Source organism: Scatophagus argus, chromosome 17 (assembly GCF_020382885.2).
Source record: "Scatophagus argus isolate fScaArg1 chromosome 17, fScaArg1.pri, whole genome shotgun sequence".
In the NCBI taxonomy this organism is placed as follows: Eukaryota; Metazoa; Chordata; class Actinopteri; family Scatophagidae; genus Scatophagus; species Scatophagus argus.
Genome location: NC_058509.1, coordinates 2,754,170 through 2,770,509, shown reverse-complemented (window position 1 = coordinate 2,770,509; position 16,340 = coordinate 2,754,170). Strand labels below are relative to the sequence as shown.

The window sequence follows — 16,340 nt, the reverse complement described above, 5'->3', positions numbered from 1 at the left end:
TAAATCTCTGCTAAATGCTTTCAATCCTGCTTTTTATACAAGAAATAAAACAAACTGAGGATGCATCTACATGTCCTCTTCATTTATTTAATGAGTAAAATCAACAAGTTTATCCAGGCCTGAATCTGTGCTTTGAATGCAGAGGAACTTTTTCTTACTTTCTCTCCTGGGGGTCCAAGAGCTCCCTGAGGTCCTGGCATTCCCTGAAATAAATAAAAACAACATATTTTCAACGTACAGAATGAGTATACACTCTCAACATCACTCTTTGCATTTGCTTTCGTTCTGCAGCACACAATCACTGAGTGAGAGTTAATGTTCGTGACACCGGCCACCTGTCCGCCGTCTCACCTGAGTACCCGGGATTCCCTGCTGACCTGGAGGTCCTGGCTCTCCTTGGGGACCCTTAGAGACAGAAACAGGAGATAACGTGATGTTGAATGCAAAGCAAACGGCAGAACAGATGAGGAAGATCATATCATAGACTTTTGGGCTACTTAGTGACACTCACCAAGTTTCCTTTGGGCCCGTGAGGTCCGTCATTTCCTCGCACACCCTGAGGAGAAAGAGAGGATGAACAGATGAATGGAATTCTGAACAAAACTGATGTCCACCCTTCACACAGTGAATAACAACTCAAAACTAATCATTTATTCACTGAGGTGAAGGCTGCTCACTACTCACTACATATTATATAATATTTGGATTTGTGTGAACGAGCAGGCACTGCAGCTTAAAGGGGAGTTCCACCAATATTGCACACAAATATCTTGAGGGAAAACAGTTGTATAAAGCCCTTTGGGGCCACAGGTGGCGCTCTGGTTGGGTGTGTGGGTGAAAAGTTTGAAAATGAAAAGATGTGGGGGTGAAGAGCCAGAAACACCTGAGCTAACCACACCTGTGCAGCATGCTTCTCACTTCTGCTTGAGGCTACTAGCATAACACATGCGAATCTCTGACTGAACTGCTGGTGCATTATGGGTAATACAGGTGACACTGAGAGTCAGGCAGCGTTACAGTGCAGCACTAAACCAGCACAGTCCTTTTTGAGGCAAAACAACTGGAGTACATATAAACATACGAGTGTCAAATGGATGCATGGAACTTGGCTGCCTGAATCCTGGTCTTGGTTTTGTTTTGAGGTGACTGTGGGAGTATTACACGTTCAATTTTAGACGACTGGATCTCTCCGTCTTTATATCAAGTCACAGGGTGTTGTCTCAGGAGGTGCTGTGGGCGTTCAGTGTGGTCACGGAGGGACAAAACAACGCAGCCACAATAACAGCAGCACAATGTGTTGTGAAGTTGTGTTTACTCACAGGAGGTCCAGGGATTCCAGGAGGACCTTTAGGTCCGAGCAAACCACGAGGTCCCTACACACACACACACACACACACACACACACAAGCCAAGATCAGTAAGTAACTGTACAGGTATATCTAATAAAGTGGCTACTTGAGTGCGTGTTGTATTGTTTTATTAACTAAATCAAATCTAGTAAGTCACTCACAACTTTTGCAACCGAATGTTTAGTTTACATCCTGAACATCCTGTTAATACACCTGTGTGCTAACAACACCTGTCTGCATGTCCTGCCTCACCATCACTGCACTACAGCGCAGTGATGGTGAGAGCAGTGCAACAGGTGCACACACAGGTGTATGTCAGGGATGTCGTTCATGACAGACATGAGGTGGGTGGCGGGGTGTAAGTGACACAGGAACAGAGAAGAAGAAGAGATTTAAAATCAGCTGCGTTGTCATGGAAACACTCACTGGTTCACCTGGGAGTCCCCTGGGTCCAACGTCTCCGTCGTCTCCCTGCAGAGACACACAGAGAGAAACAGCAAGGATGGAAAGATGCTGACTATTGGCAGTAAAGGAAGCGACACAGTGATGGATGTCTTGACTAGCGTCTGGAATTATTTCATATTCTCTTCTCAGGTCTTCGTACCCTCTCTCCGTCCTCCCCTTGAGATCCTGGGGGTCCCATGATTCCTGTGTCACCCTGGGGGGGAGAAAGGAAAAGAGAGGAGTGAGGGACCAGAAAAAACTACTTGAACTACTAAAGTTCTTGTGCGTATTCAAAATCAATGCATGTTTGTGCTGCCACTGTGTGAAGTGTCCGCAACATTTTGATCGTGATTGTGCTTTTTGTCTCACCCTGTGTCCTTTGTCACCGGGCAAACCAGGAAGTCCGTCAAAGCCACGGTCGCCCTGAGAGGGACACACAGATAAGGTATTGTCTTTTTACTGCATTCAAGTCCAAGTAAAAGCTGCCAAACACAAGAATGGAACTACAAGCATCTCAAGACTTCAGAGGAGACATCACAGTTCAGGTCTGTTTGAAATGCATATAAGGTGAGCTGTTGTCTGCCAGGTTCAGCTACAAACAGCAGATACCCATAAGCCAACAGAGTTTATTTTGACACAAGTTTTCATGAAGGGGAGAGGATACCTTGGGTCCCGACTCTCCTGGCATTCCCCGGGCACCATCAGCTCCAGCACGGCCCTGTTAGGACACAAGCAGAGGACGAGCATGTTTTAAAGTGTCACTGAATATGAGACAACACTCATGTGCTGTCTGGACCAAACCAGCCATAAACAAATGAAAAGGCGGTCAAAAGATAAGCCAACTGTTATTTTATACTCACTCTTCTTCCTGCTTTGCCTGGAGGTCCCATCACACCCTGGGCTCCCCTGATGCCCTGAAAAATCAATTAGATGTCTGTGAATAACGTGATAAGTTATGTAATGATGTGAGTTCAGTTCTGACTGTATTATTAAATACATCACATAGTTTGAAAAAGTACTGAAATGATTTGATTTTGATTTGAGGTCAGAGTTCAGGTATGACCCACAAAATGTCTTTACCTGAGGGCCGGGGTCTCCGTGCTCTCCCTTCAGACCAGGACTTCCTGGATTTCCCTGAAACAGACAGAATGATCATCACCATCATCACCCAAACTAGCTGTCCTTTTGCTTCCCTCAACAAACAAAAGCTTAAAGGATTATTATAAGAACAAAATCAACAACTCTTGAACATGTAAGAGTCCAAATCACAGATAGCCTACCAGGGGTCCAGGGCGTCCAGTGAATCCCATTGGTCCAGGAGGTCCTTTCAGAGCCATCTGGAGACAACAACGTCACAAAATCAGTGATGATGGAGGCACACGGCTGCTTGTGTTGCTTGTGATGTTGGTGTAGTAAAAAAATCTGTGTGTCCTTTTTGTTGTGTGTCATATGTTGCTCAACATTCTGTTCTAATGTCAGAAAAGATGCAAAGAAAGGCTCATGTACACCAAATCATACATGTTACTATACATCAACGACACAAGTCAGTCATGATGTTGGTAAACGTCGAGACTCCATGTGATCCTAAGACAAACAGGTAGAAATGTGAAGTAAAAGTGATGACTGACTCTGGCCTGAGACAAGATGGCCGCCGCCTGGGCTTCCTGTGCAGAAACTACTGGACCCTTATCGCCTCCACTCTGACCAAAACGGAACTGCCAAGAGAAAAGAAACAAGTATTCAGACGGTGCCTAATGAACGACAGGCCACTGTAGCATCAACTGAACACGTTACTGAACTAATAAAAACACACCAACAAACAAATCAAAAACACGGTGGCAGGTTTATTGTTTGTAGATGCGATCAGTGAGGAACCTCCAACTCAAAAGTGTTAAAGAGAGCATCCATTTCTAATAAAGCATCAAACGTTAAGGGTGACTCACAGGCAGCATGACTGAGGTTCCAGGAGGTCCTGGGATGCCATCAGCTCCAGGAAGACCAGGCTTACCAGGGGGGCCCTGCAGGACGGACAGACAGATGGCTGAGCTGGCAGGTTCAAGCAGAGTGAACTCAAAGGACATCTGCAATGACCAATAATGTCCCTGCAAAGCTGCACCTGTGGGGATGAAGTGAAACACTCACCCTCTCACCAGGGTCACCGACAGAGCCAGGAGGTCCAGAGGAGCCAGGGGGGCCAGTAGGACCCTGAAGGAAGAGGAAGGTAACATCAGATTACAGACTCAGTGAGCTCTTCATTGTCCCAGTCAGGTGCAGTTTGATTACTGCATCAGAACATCCCAAACATGACGTTCAATAAATGATGTTACTAATCAGTGCAACAGAGAGGTGTGACGGGCTGTAAATTAGTTAGAGGTAAATAAAATCGTTGTTTACTCACAGCAGGTCCCTCAGGTCCTGGGGGCCCTTCAATCAGCATGCCCTGCAAAAGCCAAAATAAAGTCAAAAATGATATGCAGGAAGACAAAACGTGAGAAAATGAGTTTCCTCAAACTGATGTGATAAATCTACCCTGACTTTGGATTCAGTACATGAACGATGAAAAGCTGCCTTCAGCACAGAACAGTGACATTATGACTAGAAAGTTGCTGACACAAACCCCTGGAGCTTCTGGAAAATGTGATACGGGGAAGCTTTCCCGCTCTGTCACGGAGCAGGCAACTTTCATTTAAATACACCTGCTCAGGTAAAGCTGCTTAAAGACAATCAGCAACTCACAGGCTCCAGGACAGCAGGTTCTCCTTTCTCCCCTTTCTGGCCTCTGACAGCAGCCTGAGGAAAACACACATGTAGCCAACAAGACAGCGTAGTCAGTATGGAGGTACTCACACACACACACACAGTGAAGAAAACACACACACTCGGCCTGTGACAGACCGCTGGGCTTTGGCTGGATGCATTCAGACAACAGGATGCACACTCACACAAAGACACCCACGTTGGTTTATATCAGACACTTCTACAGAGCGATAAAATGGAAACCTGTTTTGCTTGTGATTAAGTACTGATGTTTCAGTGGCCCTCCAAACTGTCGGTCCATTACGCGGGTACAGAGGACCCTCTGGGCTTAGCGGCACTAACTGAAGTCATACACTGACATAAAGGGCATTCAGAAATGAAAAGATGCACCAGTTTGGTTGCTGCTGCACTTTCAAATGCCTCTTTATGCAGTGTGTGTTGTACTCCAAGTTACTGCACGTTGCTTCTTACCACAGTAACAGCTACTGTTCCTGGGTTCCTCAGTTGCTCATTAATAAAACCCATTTCAACCACTGATGTGGGGTCCTTACAGTATTTGAAGTGATTTCAAATACAGGTTTCTCTTTGACTGAATGAGCTTGCGTGGCATAAAACTTATCACCCTAAACTAAAGCAGGTGTTAATAGCCAGTACCTAAAATGAATCTAAAGAGTGACGTTTCATTTTTAAGGTCAATTCTGAAAGGTTAACTGTGGTCAAAGTAGCAGCATTTGTGTTACACATCTGTGTTAAAGTGAAGGTAACTCCATCCCAGTCTTCCAGGCAGTGTTTTCTACAATCCCACGTGTGTTCAAAGCTGCCACCACAAACAAGAAGGTCACAAGCTCCCCAAGTGATAAAAACAAACACCCCAAAATAACTGACGTCCCTCCATAATGACCTTTGAGAGGCGGCACAGCAAGCTCAATCAAGTCATTTGAGAAGACACTGAAAACAATTTGATTAAGACGAGCACTCAGAGTTGGTTGAAACTGATTTCTTTTTGCCTGTGAAGCAAAGCGACTTACGCCTCCCTCGTCTGTCACAGCGGACAGGGCAGGGCCCATGTTGGCATCGACCTCTCCAGTCTCATGTAATGGCTCACTGTAGTCCCTGTAGGAATAGTCGTATTCCTTAAGGCCCACGTCCCCAGTCACATACTCCTCAGTGAAGACCTCCTCGCCCTCACCGCCTGCCTTGGTGGCATCTACCTCCTCTCCCACCAGCACTGGCTCCACCTGGGGCTGGATTGGGTTTATCAGAGCCACGATGGGATAGACGGAGAGGAAGAGTGAAGCAAAGGAAAGTAAAGATACAAGAGAAAGAAGGAACAGTGAAAGGAGAAGAGAGAGGTATGTGCGATGGGGGAAATGTTAGTTAAGAGAAAGAGAAATATGGAATGAAACAACAGGGTGGGGGGGGTGTATATTGAAAGAAGTGAGTCTTACCTCGTGGAAATAAACACTGACATGGACAGAAAACAAAAACAGCTGGCAGACTGTGAGGACTCTATTAGTCCATCAGGAGGGGTTTTTCTTTAGGTGAACTGTGGATTAGCAGGTTCATCCTGTTCAGCTTATAACAGTACGTGTTTCCACTAAAGCGTATCCCCATCAGTTCCCGTGTGATGACCTGTAACCAAATGACGTCTCCTGCCATCGTCTAAATATATTAACTGACACTGTAAGCTTGGGACAAAATGAGAGAAGACAAGACTTTTGATATCAAAGTCACGCTTCTATTGTCTCTAAACACACAGAACTGATACGAAGCACTTTGTGGAAACAAGCTGCTGCTATGTGCTGTGCTATGCAAAGCAGAAACTATGCTATTTTCTATTTTACTTACCATGTGAGTTTTAAAAACATATGAATCCAGTGGGATTATGTTGTACCGTTATATTAAAAATCAGTCACTGAAAAAGCAAATACACATGAAGCTCTACCATACAATTTGTGAATTATGAACACATGTTCCTAAAATATACTTGACACATTCCTCATCGAAACAGAGAACAACAAAAATATTTTTAGCATCAAAATCAGAAAACAAAGTCAACAAAGGCAGCTAATACAGATAAATTGTAATGACGACACTATGGATTACTGAGACATGAGAAATAGATCAGAATGACGAGAATCTCATTCTCTGATTCTGATAGTTTGGGGCTGTACATTAAGCCACAGCACAACTGCTGTATTCTTTAGTTCTGTTAGATTTTTCTCTCAGACAAGAATGCATTATATTCACCTTCCCTCGGTTAAAATTGTATATCAAATATTCCTGTGTAGATCCCTTTTTCACAAGACTTTTGCTCTTATGTCAAGATCACAATCTGATCAATCAAGGACCTTGAGATGAGAACAAAAAAATGAATCTTGTTGTTAGGGAAAAGGGGAGCCACATAAAAATGTCTGATGATACGAGCAGATAAATATGGTGCATTCTCTTTGCAAAAAGCGTTTCTTTTATGTCTTGTCACGTGGCGTCGGCGCCAACAAAACATCGACGTGTGGTTAGAGGAAGAAAGAAACAGAGCTGTGACTACTTGGTTAAACTACAAAGACTGGGCTCACCACCACACAGGTGTTACGCTGTCTCCTTCCTTTGGTGATGGGAGTCTGCTGTCTAACCCGTAACTTTTGAGCAAAAATCAAGCAAATCTATTTCGAGATCTAAAGTTGAATTCAAATGTGTGTTGTCTTTGAGGCTAATCTATTCCATTGGTCCTCTTTGACTGATCCTCTTGATCTGTGTCATTGATCGGTGTGCAGTTTTCTTTTTACCTGTAAAGGGGTCTCTTCTTGTCCAATCACCTCACCGTCTGGCACTGGGACCTCCTCATAGTAATAGTCAGTCTCTGTAGGGGTGTGGCCAGCCTCGGAATATTCAGTGTCTACATCCTGATTGGTCAAGTTGACAGGAATTGGGGGAGCAGGGAGGAGGTAAGCAGATTTGATCGGAAGAGCGTCGGTTAGTTCAAAGTCTGCTTGTAAGTGATGATGAGTTAAGAGAAGAAAATGGAACAATGTCATAAAATTGTGGTTGCCAAAGGCAAAGGAAATTTTATTGGCAACTCTAATTTTAAAAAAGAGATTTCAGCTAGTTTCAGAATCTCAGTAACTATAAATGTTGCCATATGCAAGATTTAGGGAGTCATTGAGACTACTTTGCTGAAATTTCTTTTTATTGTCTTGTCAAACAATTTTTTTGCTTTTTCAAGCTCACAAAGCCAAGACTCATGAAAGGGTTAAGTCTGCTCTTACTGGAAGCAGGACTCAGAGTGTCTATCCATCCCTGAAACTGAAAACATCACGACTTGATGCTTTGGGATGTCTAGTGCCACCCAAGACCAGAAAACAGAGAGACAACCCCAATCAACAGCCTCACAGAAACATAACTCAGCTACATCAACATAACGGTCATGAAATTTCCCGAACACATTAGTGTCCGTGAACCTCGTGAACGTCTCGTGAACGTCTCTACTTTGAAGCACGTCAGCTTCACAGTGGACTTTACATTGCGTTAAAATGAAATGTCTAATGTCGAATGTCTAATGAAAGCACACTTAAACTTAGCTTTTTAGTTTCTGTGAGGCTGCTTCATTCATATTTGATACAAAATAAATCCACAGACAGGGAAACAGGTGTCAGAGAGAAAACACAGGTACTTAAAGGACAAAAGAGAGAAAGAATATCGGGGTGACAGGGGAGTTTTGTTGTGTGGTTCGTGTACAGAATGTGATAGTATTTGTGTTTTCTCAGGTTTAGTTTTGTGTGCCATAGCAACCCATGCTCATTCATTTGACCGGTACGTTAATGGTGCCCCTCGAAAAGAAAGAGAGTGCTGGAGTGTATTCAGGTTCTGAGATCCAGTTTCAGCAGCTTGAGGGCAGGAGTATGAAGTAAAGTAAAGAACAATGAAACTGTACGATTAGCCATGCTGCAATGTGCACCGCTGTATCATATCATATGGAGAAGTTGGGGTGATCATGAAGATCATATGATATATGAACAGGGGCGAAGGCGCTCAGTGTGGTATGAACCGACTTCCAGTCTGAAGACCAGACTGACCACCATCAAGGATTTACCTCAAAATTTTACTGCCACTCGTCTGCTGAGCGATTAAACTATTCATGAAGGAGAATCAAAAACTGTAAAACATTTGTTGCAGACCCTGGATGGTGGAAAGACCTGACAGCCAGTTGGGACAGACGGGACATACCACTCTGGCCTTTCCGACCCGAACATGGGCCCTCCTGTTGTACCTGTTGATAACCGTTGGTAATTTTCTTCGCTGGCAGGGCAGTTCCACTCAGCGCAGTCTTGCCAAAGGGTGGGAAAGGTTTGTGATGGGATTTGATATTAATGTCCACCACTGTCTTGGATTTCGTGGGTCGGGGTGGAGTGGGCCGCACAGGGGAAGATGTTGAAGATGCTTTCTTCAGGATGGAAACATTTTCGACGACATTTTTCACGACTTTGCTCACTGTTGATTTGACCAGAGGGATTTTGGTGACCACAGTTTTGACTTTGGTGACTTGTATTTTCTCTGCTGCAGCTTTGGTGGCCACAGCCTTTGCCGCTTTTGTAGGTTCAGGTTTTGATGCTTTTGTGGGTTTAGGTGCCTTGGCAGCTTCTACTTTGGCAGCTGCTTTAGCTGCAGTGACCACAGTCTTTTCTACTTTAACAACTTTGTCAGTCTTTGATTTTGTAGTGGTTTCAATTCTCGCCTGATTTGCAGCTCCATTAGTGATGACTTTCTTTTCTACCACAGTAATAACTTTGCCATTGCCATTAGCCTTAGCTTCACCATTGACTTTATTCTCAGCTTTGCCGTTAACTTTGACTTTAACCTCTTTAATCTCAATGGTGGTTTTGCTATTTCCATTGGCTTTCTTCTCTGCTGAAGTTTTGCCATTTCCATTGACCTTAGACACAATAGTGACTTGTCCAGCTCCACTGATTTTCTTCTCAACTACAACCTTGCCGTTGCCATTTCCATTCACTTTGGCCTGAGCTGTAGGCTTGGCATCAGCTTTGCCATTGCCATTTGTTTTTGTCACAACTACTTTCCCATTGCCATTGTTGTTGGCTTTCTTCTGTGCAGCTGAATTACCGTTGCCGTTCTTAGCTGAGGAAACTGTGAGCTTAGACTTAGCTGCTGCTGTCGGTTTGATCTTAGACAAAAAGATCTCGACTGCAGTGGGCTTGGCTTTGGATAGCTTGACTGTGGAAGATTTTGCTGCTTTGGTGGGAAGAGGCGGCTTCACTACAAGTTTGTATGACCCAGTCTTGGCTGGCTTAGCTGGTGTGGGTTTTGCTTTGACATGGGTAGATTTAGTGGGGGTTGATTTTCCATTGACGGCCTTCTTCTAATATCCGTGATTATTGTTTGGTTGAGATGTTTGGTATGTAAAAGTGCATATTGACAAAGACAGGGAGATAAAGTGGAGGAAGACAGTGATAATGGAAGGGTTGGGAGGGGGATGAAAAACACAAACAAGGGATGGACAGAAGGAGAGAGAAAGACAAGAGTGGATGTTTTGAGAAACAATGACATAAAGATGGCCAAGGCTTGGATGATTTACTGAGACTGTACAGGCATTACTGGATACAGCAGAGGATTAATGCACCATGCTTTAAAACAGTAAAAATATCAGTACATAAACAACTTCAAAATCCACATTTTCAGAAATTTTATATTAAGTGATTTTATTTTATTTTATTTTTGCTGGTCTCTCCAGTAATGCCATTCCCAATATTAAATGACAAAGCAGCATCTTTGTACTAATATTAACTGGAGCCTGTGGTTTGGCAGAGGCACTGAGGGTACTGGTCAGGTAAAGCTGGTGCTGAACACACACACTGTACAGACACACACACACACACATACACACACACACATACTCATCACTGATGCACTGAACTGCTGTGCTCACACACAGAGAAGGTTACTGCTGTTAAAGCCATGCAAAAGAAGGAGCACGAATGCCAGGCCAGCATACAAAAGCATGTTAGTCACATTAAACCACAAAATGCAAACAACAGGACATAATTAATTCTGACTTCTCATGCTGCTATAGTGAAAATACATGCAACTTAACACTGTAAATAAACTGACAAAGTTTCACCCAAATATAGTGTGAAGGGACAAACAGGCCGTCATCGCGAATACAAATTCCTCATATATGCAACACAGAACACAAACAGACCTAAAGGAGACAGACTGTGGCATACATGTGAGTCATGTATGGCATACAAAGGTCAGAGGTACAACCACGGATGCAAATATCAAGAAAAAAATTCATGTGCATTGATATTCCCATGTTAACAGGAAAACAAACTGGTATGAAGACTGATGAAGTGCAGTAGGTGCATGCGGTGACATCCTCCAAGACAAATAAGAAATCATGCAAGTAACAAGACAATACAGACGCATGCCCTGGTCACACAGTGCTGCAAATCAAATCAATTGTGAAACCGAATGGGTGGGGTTTATCACAAACGACTGTGCAAGGAGTGGCAGAAAACGAAAACACTCACAGGAACGCATTTGAAAGTTAGTTTAATTATGATATTCTGTGATTAGAAACTTGTCTGTCTTGACTGTTTTGATCGAGATGAGTTTAAGAAAAGGTGTTTCCTGTGCCAACTCGTCTTTTGCACATGCTCAGTTTGTTATCAGAGACAAAGCAACAACAGTCATCATGTAGTCCGTTAGTTTGATGGTCAGCAGATCCATAAATCAGTAATAATATTGCTTTCAGAGGGCTACAGTCACAGGCTGTTTACCTTGTGATAAAACTTTCATGTTTGTCCTTACACAGTGTATTATGTCCTGAGAACACGAACCACATGAACCTGCTCTCTTTAAATTCTCAAAAGGTCCTCACTCTATTTCGGTTCAGTTTTTGCTTGAACAGGATGTGTGAAGAAGGTAAATCGTGCATGTGTGAATAACAACACAGCTGCAGCTACACCACCCTAGTGCCCCCACTTGGTCACCTCTGAACACACACGCACACGTGCACACACACACACACACACACATATATATATGACAACATGTATGTGACATGAGGACAAAACAAAAAAGAAAAAATAATGACACGAAGCAAAGGTCTTCCTGTGTGACGGAGATGGTGTGAGTCGATGTAAAAGAAAAAGTGAAATGTGAATTAAACAAAGGAGTATGGTGGTACGGAGTGATGAGGGATGAGAGAGGCATATAGGAAATGTAAACATTTTAGAAAATGTAAATTTAATGGACGCTCATATATTCGGCGAGCTAAACCTAGATTATGAATTCAGCCATTTCTGCTTTAATACCTCTCTCTCTCATTCTCCTTCCCTTCCACAAACCCTGCTTGTGTTTCCCGTCTCTCTCGCACCCTCTTTACCTGTCGGCTGGGGGCCCCAGGTTGGGCAGAGGGGGACGCAGAGGAGGAGGGGACGCCTGTTGTTTCCTCATAATAATAGGGGTATTCATGGTCATCCTGCTCCTCATCAAAGTACTGAGAGAGGTGGGGGGGGAGTGGATTGGCAGAGGGGAGGAAGGTGCATGAAAGCAAGAGGAATGCATGACGAGGGGGTGGAGTGGATTTCCAAAGGGAGGCGAACACGGGTCACAGAGGACACGGAGGGATAAACAAAAGGTGAGGAAGAAAACGGGTGAATGTGGGGTGACGCAGCAAGAGGGGAAAGACAGCGAGAGACAGCAGAGGAGATAAAAACAAAACGCAAATGTTTTATTTTTGCATTCATCAGAAGGAGTCTGCGTCGCTGGTTAAATGATATCAATGCTGACAAATCAAAACACAGACGACCTTGATGAATGAGAAAACAGCGAAAAAATAAAATCAATAAAGCAACGGGTGAAGCCAATGAATAAAACCGCAGTGATTTCTATTCATTCAGAAAGCAGTCATTTCAACAGCATCAACATGACAGGGTTTGGGACGCAAAGTGTTGGAGCTCCGCACAGTGACTGACACAATGTGTACCGACTGATCCGACATGCAGGCTTATAAAACACACGTCATGTACTTTGGATGGATGAATGCAGATGAAAATCACTCACTACTTAGGCTCTGTGACGCAGCTGGTGTCGAGGAGCCGTCAGCTCCCAAATGTCAGGGTAAGAAAAACAATGAGGGAGAGCTTGCAAAGCTTAGAATGAACCAGTCTCAGTAAGCAAAGAGGCTCCACCTTAAGCCATCTTCATGCCAGATCCTTTCATCTCTCTGTAATTTAACCATAGAACCAATCAGAATTGGACTTTATCTTCTGAACAAGTTCTCTTTCTTTCGATCCACGGGGAAAAAAGCGGGTAAAGACGCCGATGTTGCCTTGTATCATCCTCTTTCCCCTACCTTTCTGTGTTCCACTGCAGCAGAGCAGAAAGAAGTGACAACTAATCCACTGCTGTGACAAGTGAAGCTCACGTTTGTCCAACACAAAGGGGATGAAACGACGGAAATGTGCCCACTCTCAGACGTGTGCTTATGGAAAAGGTACGACAACGCCTCTGCTTTGCTACACAGACCGAGCAGGTGAGGAGGAAAGTGGATGGATACAGACTGCTGCTGATGATGACGAGGATGAGGATGCGCGAGGAAGACAGAAGGGAAGAGCAGCACTTTGATGACTTTATCAGATGACCCAAACTGAACCCGAGGGCTGTCCTCATGTACTGCAGCTTTCCTAACACCAATCACATTTCAACACACTGATTTTCTTCAGCCTTTGCATTTTTTTTTAATTTCATAGGAAGAAGGTGAAGCAAACGTGGAAAGAAGGTGCCAAACTTCAGGCAGAATAAATTTTTAAGGACCTTTTTTGCAGTGCACATGACCACATCTTTTAGAAAAGCAAAGCCGGGAATTTGGCATTCTCATATTGAACCTTTAAGGATCGTGGCTGCCTTGTATGTCTCGTTCATTTCTGTGTGTGATGTCAGGGTGTTTCTGATTCATTTCAAGGAAAAACAACAGCTGCAAAAAGAAATCTTGGACTAATCAGATCCAGTGAATATCTTAATAGTTTTCTCCCTTGAAGTAAATCGTCTTACAGAAAGGAAAACAAAGTCCACGGGTTCAGTTTGGGCCTGCTTTATCGGAGCCACAGATGAGCCTTATGAACGAGTGGTATGAACACAGTGCTGACAGTGTGGGGTTAGACGCTCAGTAATGGATGACACTCAGAAGTCTCCTAAGTGCTGAACGATTTGTGTGTGTGCATTTACTTTGTGTGAGTAACTGAGACGTCATCCTGCAGGTAGCCTTTCTACGAAGTGAGTGAGTGAAATATAAAGGCTGGTTCCTGGACCCTGTGTGACGGTTTTCTGAGAAAGTGTTGGATTAAAGTTTGATTTCATACACGTGTGCATGAACTCGTGTTGCTCTGGTGTTACTCACGTATGTGTTGGGGTCCTGAGCCTGGGTCTTGGGCAGTGGGGAGTCACAGTCAGGGCTGTAGTGTTCACAGAAGTCATAGGCAGCCTGGGGATTGGAGGCGATCAGCAGTTGCTGGATGTCTCCCTGTGAAAAAGAGAAAAGCAGATTTATTTATTATTACTGCGACAGCAGATGTCACCCACAGTCATCAGCCAATCACTGCACAGTTTGCTTATCAGGGCCCTCACCTGGAAAACCTCCTCATCGAGCAGACGAGCTCCGAACACCGTGATGCCGTTGGTGTCGACCTCTGCGTTGTTGCCGCGGGGCAGAGGACGCGTCATCTTCTTCTTGCAGTCCAGCAGCAGAGTCACGTTCTTCTTTGAAACGGAGAAAGCGATGCGGTGCCACCTAGAGACAAAAAGGAGGAACCGAAGGCGAATAAATGTGCGCTGTGACCGAAAGGCCCGCTTAAAAAGGACATTAAACAAATCACATTTATTCCAGTCAACACTGACACACACACTAAGCACAACCACTCATCAACTGTGTCATCTCAGCCAGTCACAAACTGGTCGTTGCTGGTTACTGACTTGCCATCAGCCAGGTTGACGCCTCTGAACAGTGGGTAGTCCTCAGGGGCTGGCTTGCCGTTCTGGTCCTCGTACAGGAAAACAGGGGAGCGTCCCATTTCAATGCCCAGCTGCTGGATGCCCTGCTCGCTGTAGATCGAGAGGAGGAAGGCCTGGAGTCCAGCCTGAGCCTTGACCAGAGCCATGATGGAGAAGTTCTCTGGGAATCGACCTAATGACGAGGGAATGGATGAACGGATGGAGTGAGGCAATGAAATAACAAAAGGCTTATGTCATGAACACAGCTAAGAAAGAAAGGGCGAAAGGAGTGTAGACTGAGCTGGCAGGAAGGAGAGGAAGCAAAAGAAATCAAAAGCAAAGGGAATACGTTTCAAGCAGGACAGACGAACAAGTGGCAGCTTGGGGAAGCAACAGACAAGAATGGAGATGAAATTGTGAAAATAACACCAATGATGAGCTTTAATTGATTGAAATCTTGTGTCAGGCTCAAGTGATTACAGAATATCAGAATATATCCCACATGTGAAGTTGACACAGATAACGAGGAGACGTAATAACAGGCGGGCAGAGCTGCAGAAGGAAGACTAAACCCCAGAAAATGAGTCGAAAATCAGCTTCAACTTTTGAGGATTCCTTTATAACCACATAAGTGCTGCTTTCTCTTTTCTCTCCTCACTCCAGGGTGTCAGACGGTATACTAAAGTTAATTTGTTATGGCTCTCCCACACAGTTTAAATGAGCTCCTGCACTGCAACACATAATTATACTTTATTTCCACGAGCAATCCAGCATAAGACATGAGAGCCTCACTTCACTCCACAGGCTGAAATACATGCACACGTACAGCAACCTGTGGCTCTGATTATGGCTTTCTGCACACTGGAAATCACTGCAAATATGTTAAATGTGAGGCTCATCCTGAAGAGTGTGGTAGTACTGCTGTACTGCACAGGAATGCAGGTTCATTTCTTCAGATTTTTGTTTTCTCTCTCCTGAACAAACTGTCTATAAAACACACAACATAAAACTTAACGCAGCACATTTACACTCACCCAGGAGGTAATAAGTATCAGACTGTGCAGTCTGAAAATACATCTACATTTTGTATTGATATCAACGTACTAAAATACAAATTTGAGACGTGCTGCTTATACTCGGGAAACACTGATGTTGATGATCACAGAACGTGGCAGCCAGCGCTTACATTTCAGTAATGTAAGCAAACAAAACGTACGTACACATTTATACTGTACATCTTGTACCACCTGCTTTGGCCATGTTGAACCTGATCAGGTTGTGCCAAGCCAGTGAAGCAACATTTGAATTCACAGAAAAAGAGAAAACAAAAATGAGAAACAACCAAATGAAAGCTGCGGTTGTTCAATCAGTTGCTTTGCTGTAAAAGAGTCCTGTAAGGCCAAATCGCTCAGACTTTGGTTAAAATGATTATTAAGTGAGTGAGAAAATAACCCTGATGCTGTCAGAGCCACCTCACTTCTCTTAGAAATCCTCCAACATTATGAAAGTGCACTAACACATCACCAGATGGTGGTAAGTTTACTCCAGACTTCTGCAGGGTGGGGGCCTACCTGAGAAGAGCTGCTTGGTGGGGGCGGAGATCTGGGCCTTCTTGGTGATGCGGTAAGCATGGTCGGGGCTGCTGGAGCGGCGGGACGTGCAGAAGCCGGGGACTTTCTTCACGCCTTCGGGGAGAGAGGGAACCTGCAGAGCCCGCAACACGTCCACTGGGTCTGAGGAAGACCAGCAAGGAGAAAATAAAAACGTCAGTACATTTTTGTA

At 44.2% G+C, this 16,340-nt stretch overlaps 1 protein-coding gene across 4 annotated transcripts in view; it reads right to left on the bottom strand.

Annotated features, from left to right (window-relative positions):
- The window catches only part of col11a2 (collagen, type XI, alpha 2), a 58,080-nt gene that overhangs the window by 14,155 nt on the left and 27,585 nt on the right, over window positions 1-16,340 (bottom strand). For 2 of the 4 annotated variants that reach the window (XM_046417352.1, XM_046417353.1), the window contains 23 exons: window positions 16,130-16,291; window positions 14,541-14,751; window positions 14,196-14,358; window positions 13,969-14,091; window positions 8,818-9,924; window positions 7,337-7,453; window positions 5,579-5,794; window positions 4,530-4,583; window positions 4,192-4,233; window positions 3,936-3,998; window positions 3,737-3,811; window positions 3,422-3,508; window positions 3,074-3,130; window positions 2,874-2,927; window positions 2,654-2,707; window positions 2,458-2,511; window positions 2,163-2,216; window positions 1,954-2,007; window positions 1,776-1,820; window positions 1,320-1,373; window positions 512-556; window positions 352-405; window positions 159-203 (listed from right to left, as the gene is read on the bottom strand). In XM_046417352.1, the coding sequence (XP_046273308.1) occupies window positions 159-203; window positions 352-405; window positions 512-556; window positions 1,320-1,373; window positions 1,776-1,820; window positions 1,954-2,007; window positions 2,163-2,216; window positions 2,458-2,511; window positions 2,654-2,707; window positions 2,874-2,927; window positions 3,074-3,130; window positions 3,422-3,508; window positions 3,737-3,811; window positions 3,936-3,998; window positions 4,192-4,233; window positions 4,530-4,583; window positions 5,579-5,794; window positions 7,337-7,453; window positions 8,818-9,924; window positions 13,969-14,091; window positions 14,196-14,358; window positions 14,541-14,751; window positions 16,130-16,291 (2,990 nt within the window). Of the gene's footprint in view, window positions 1-158; window positions 204-351; window positions 406-511; window positions 557-1,319; window positions 1,374-1,775; window positions 1,821-1,953; window positions 2,008-2,162; window positions 2,217-2,457; window positions 2,512-2,653; window positions 2,708-2,873; window positions 2,928-3,073; window positions 3,131-3,421; window positions 3,509-3,736; window positions 3,812-3,935; window positions 3,999-4,191; window positions 4,234-4,529; window positions 4,584-5,578; window positions 5,795-7,336; window positions 7,454-8,817; window positions 9,925-11,952; window positions 12,067-13,968; window positions 14,092-14,195; window positions 14,359-14,540; window positions 14,752-16,129; window positions 16,292-16,340 lie in introns of all 4 variants that reach the window. The other 2 variants (XM_046417354.1, XM_046417355.1) reach the window with 2 other exon arrangements.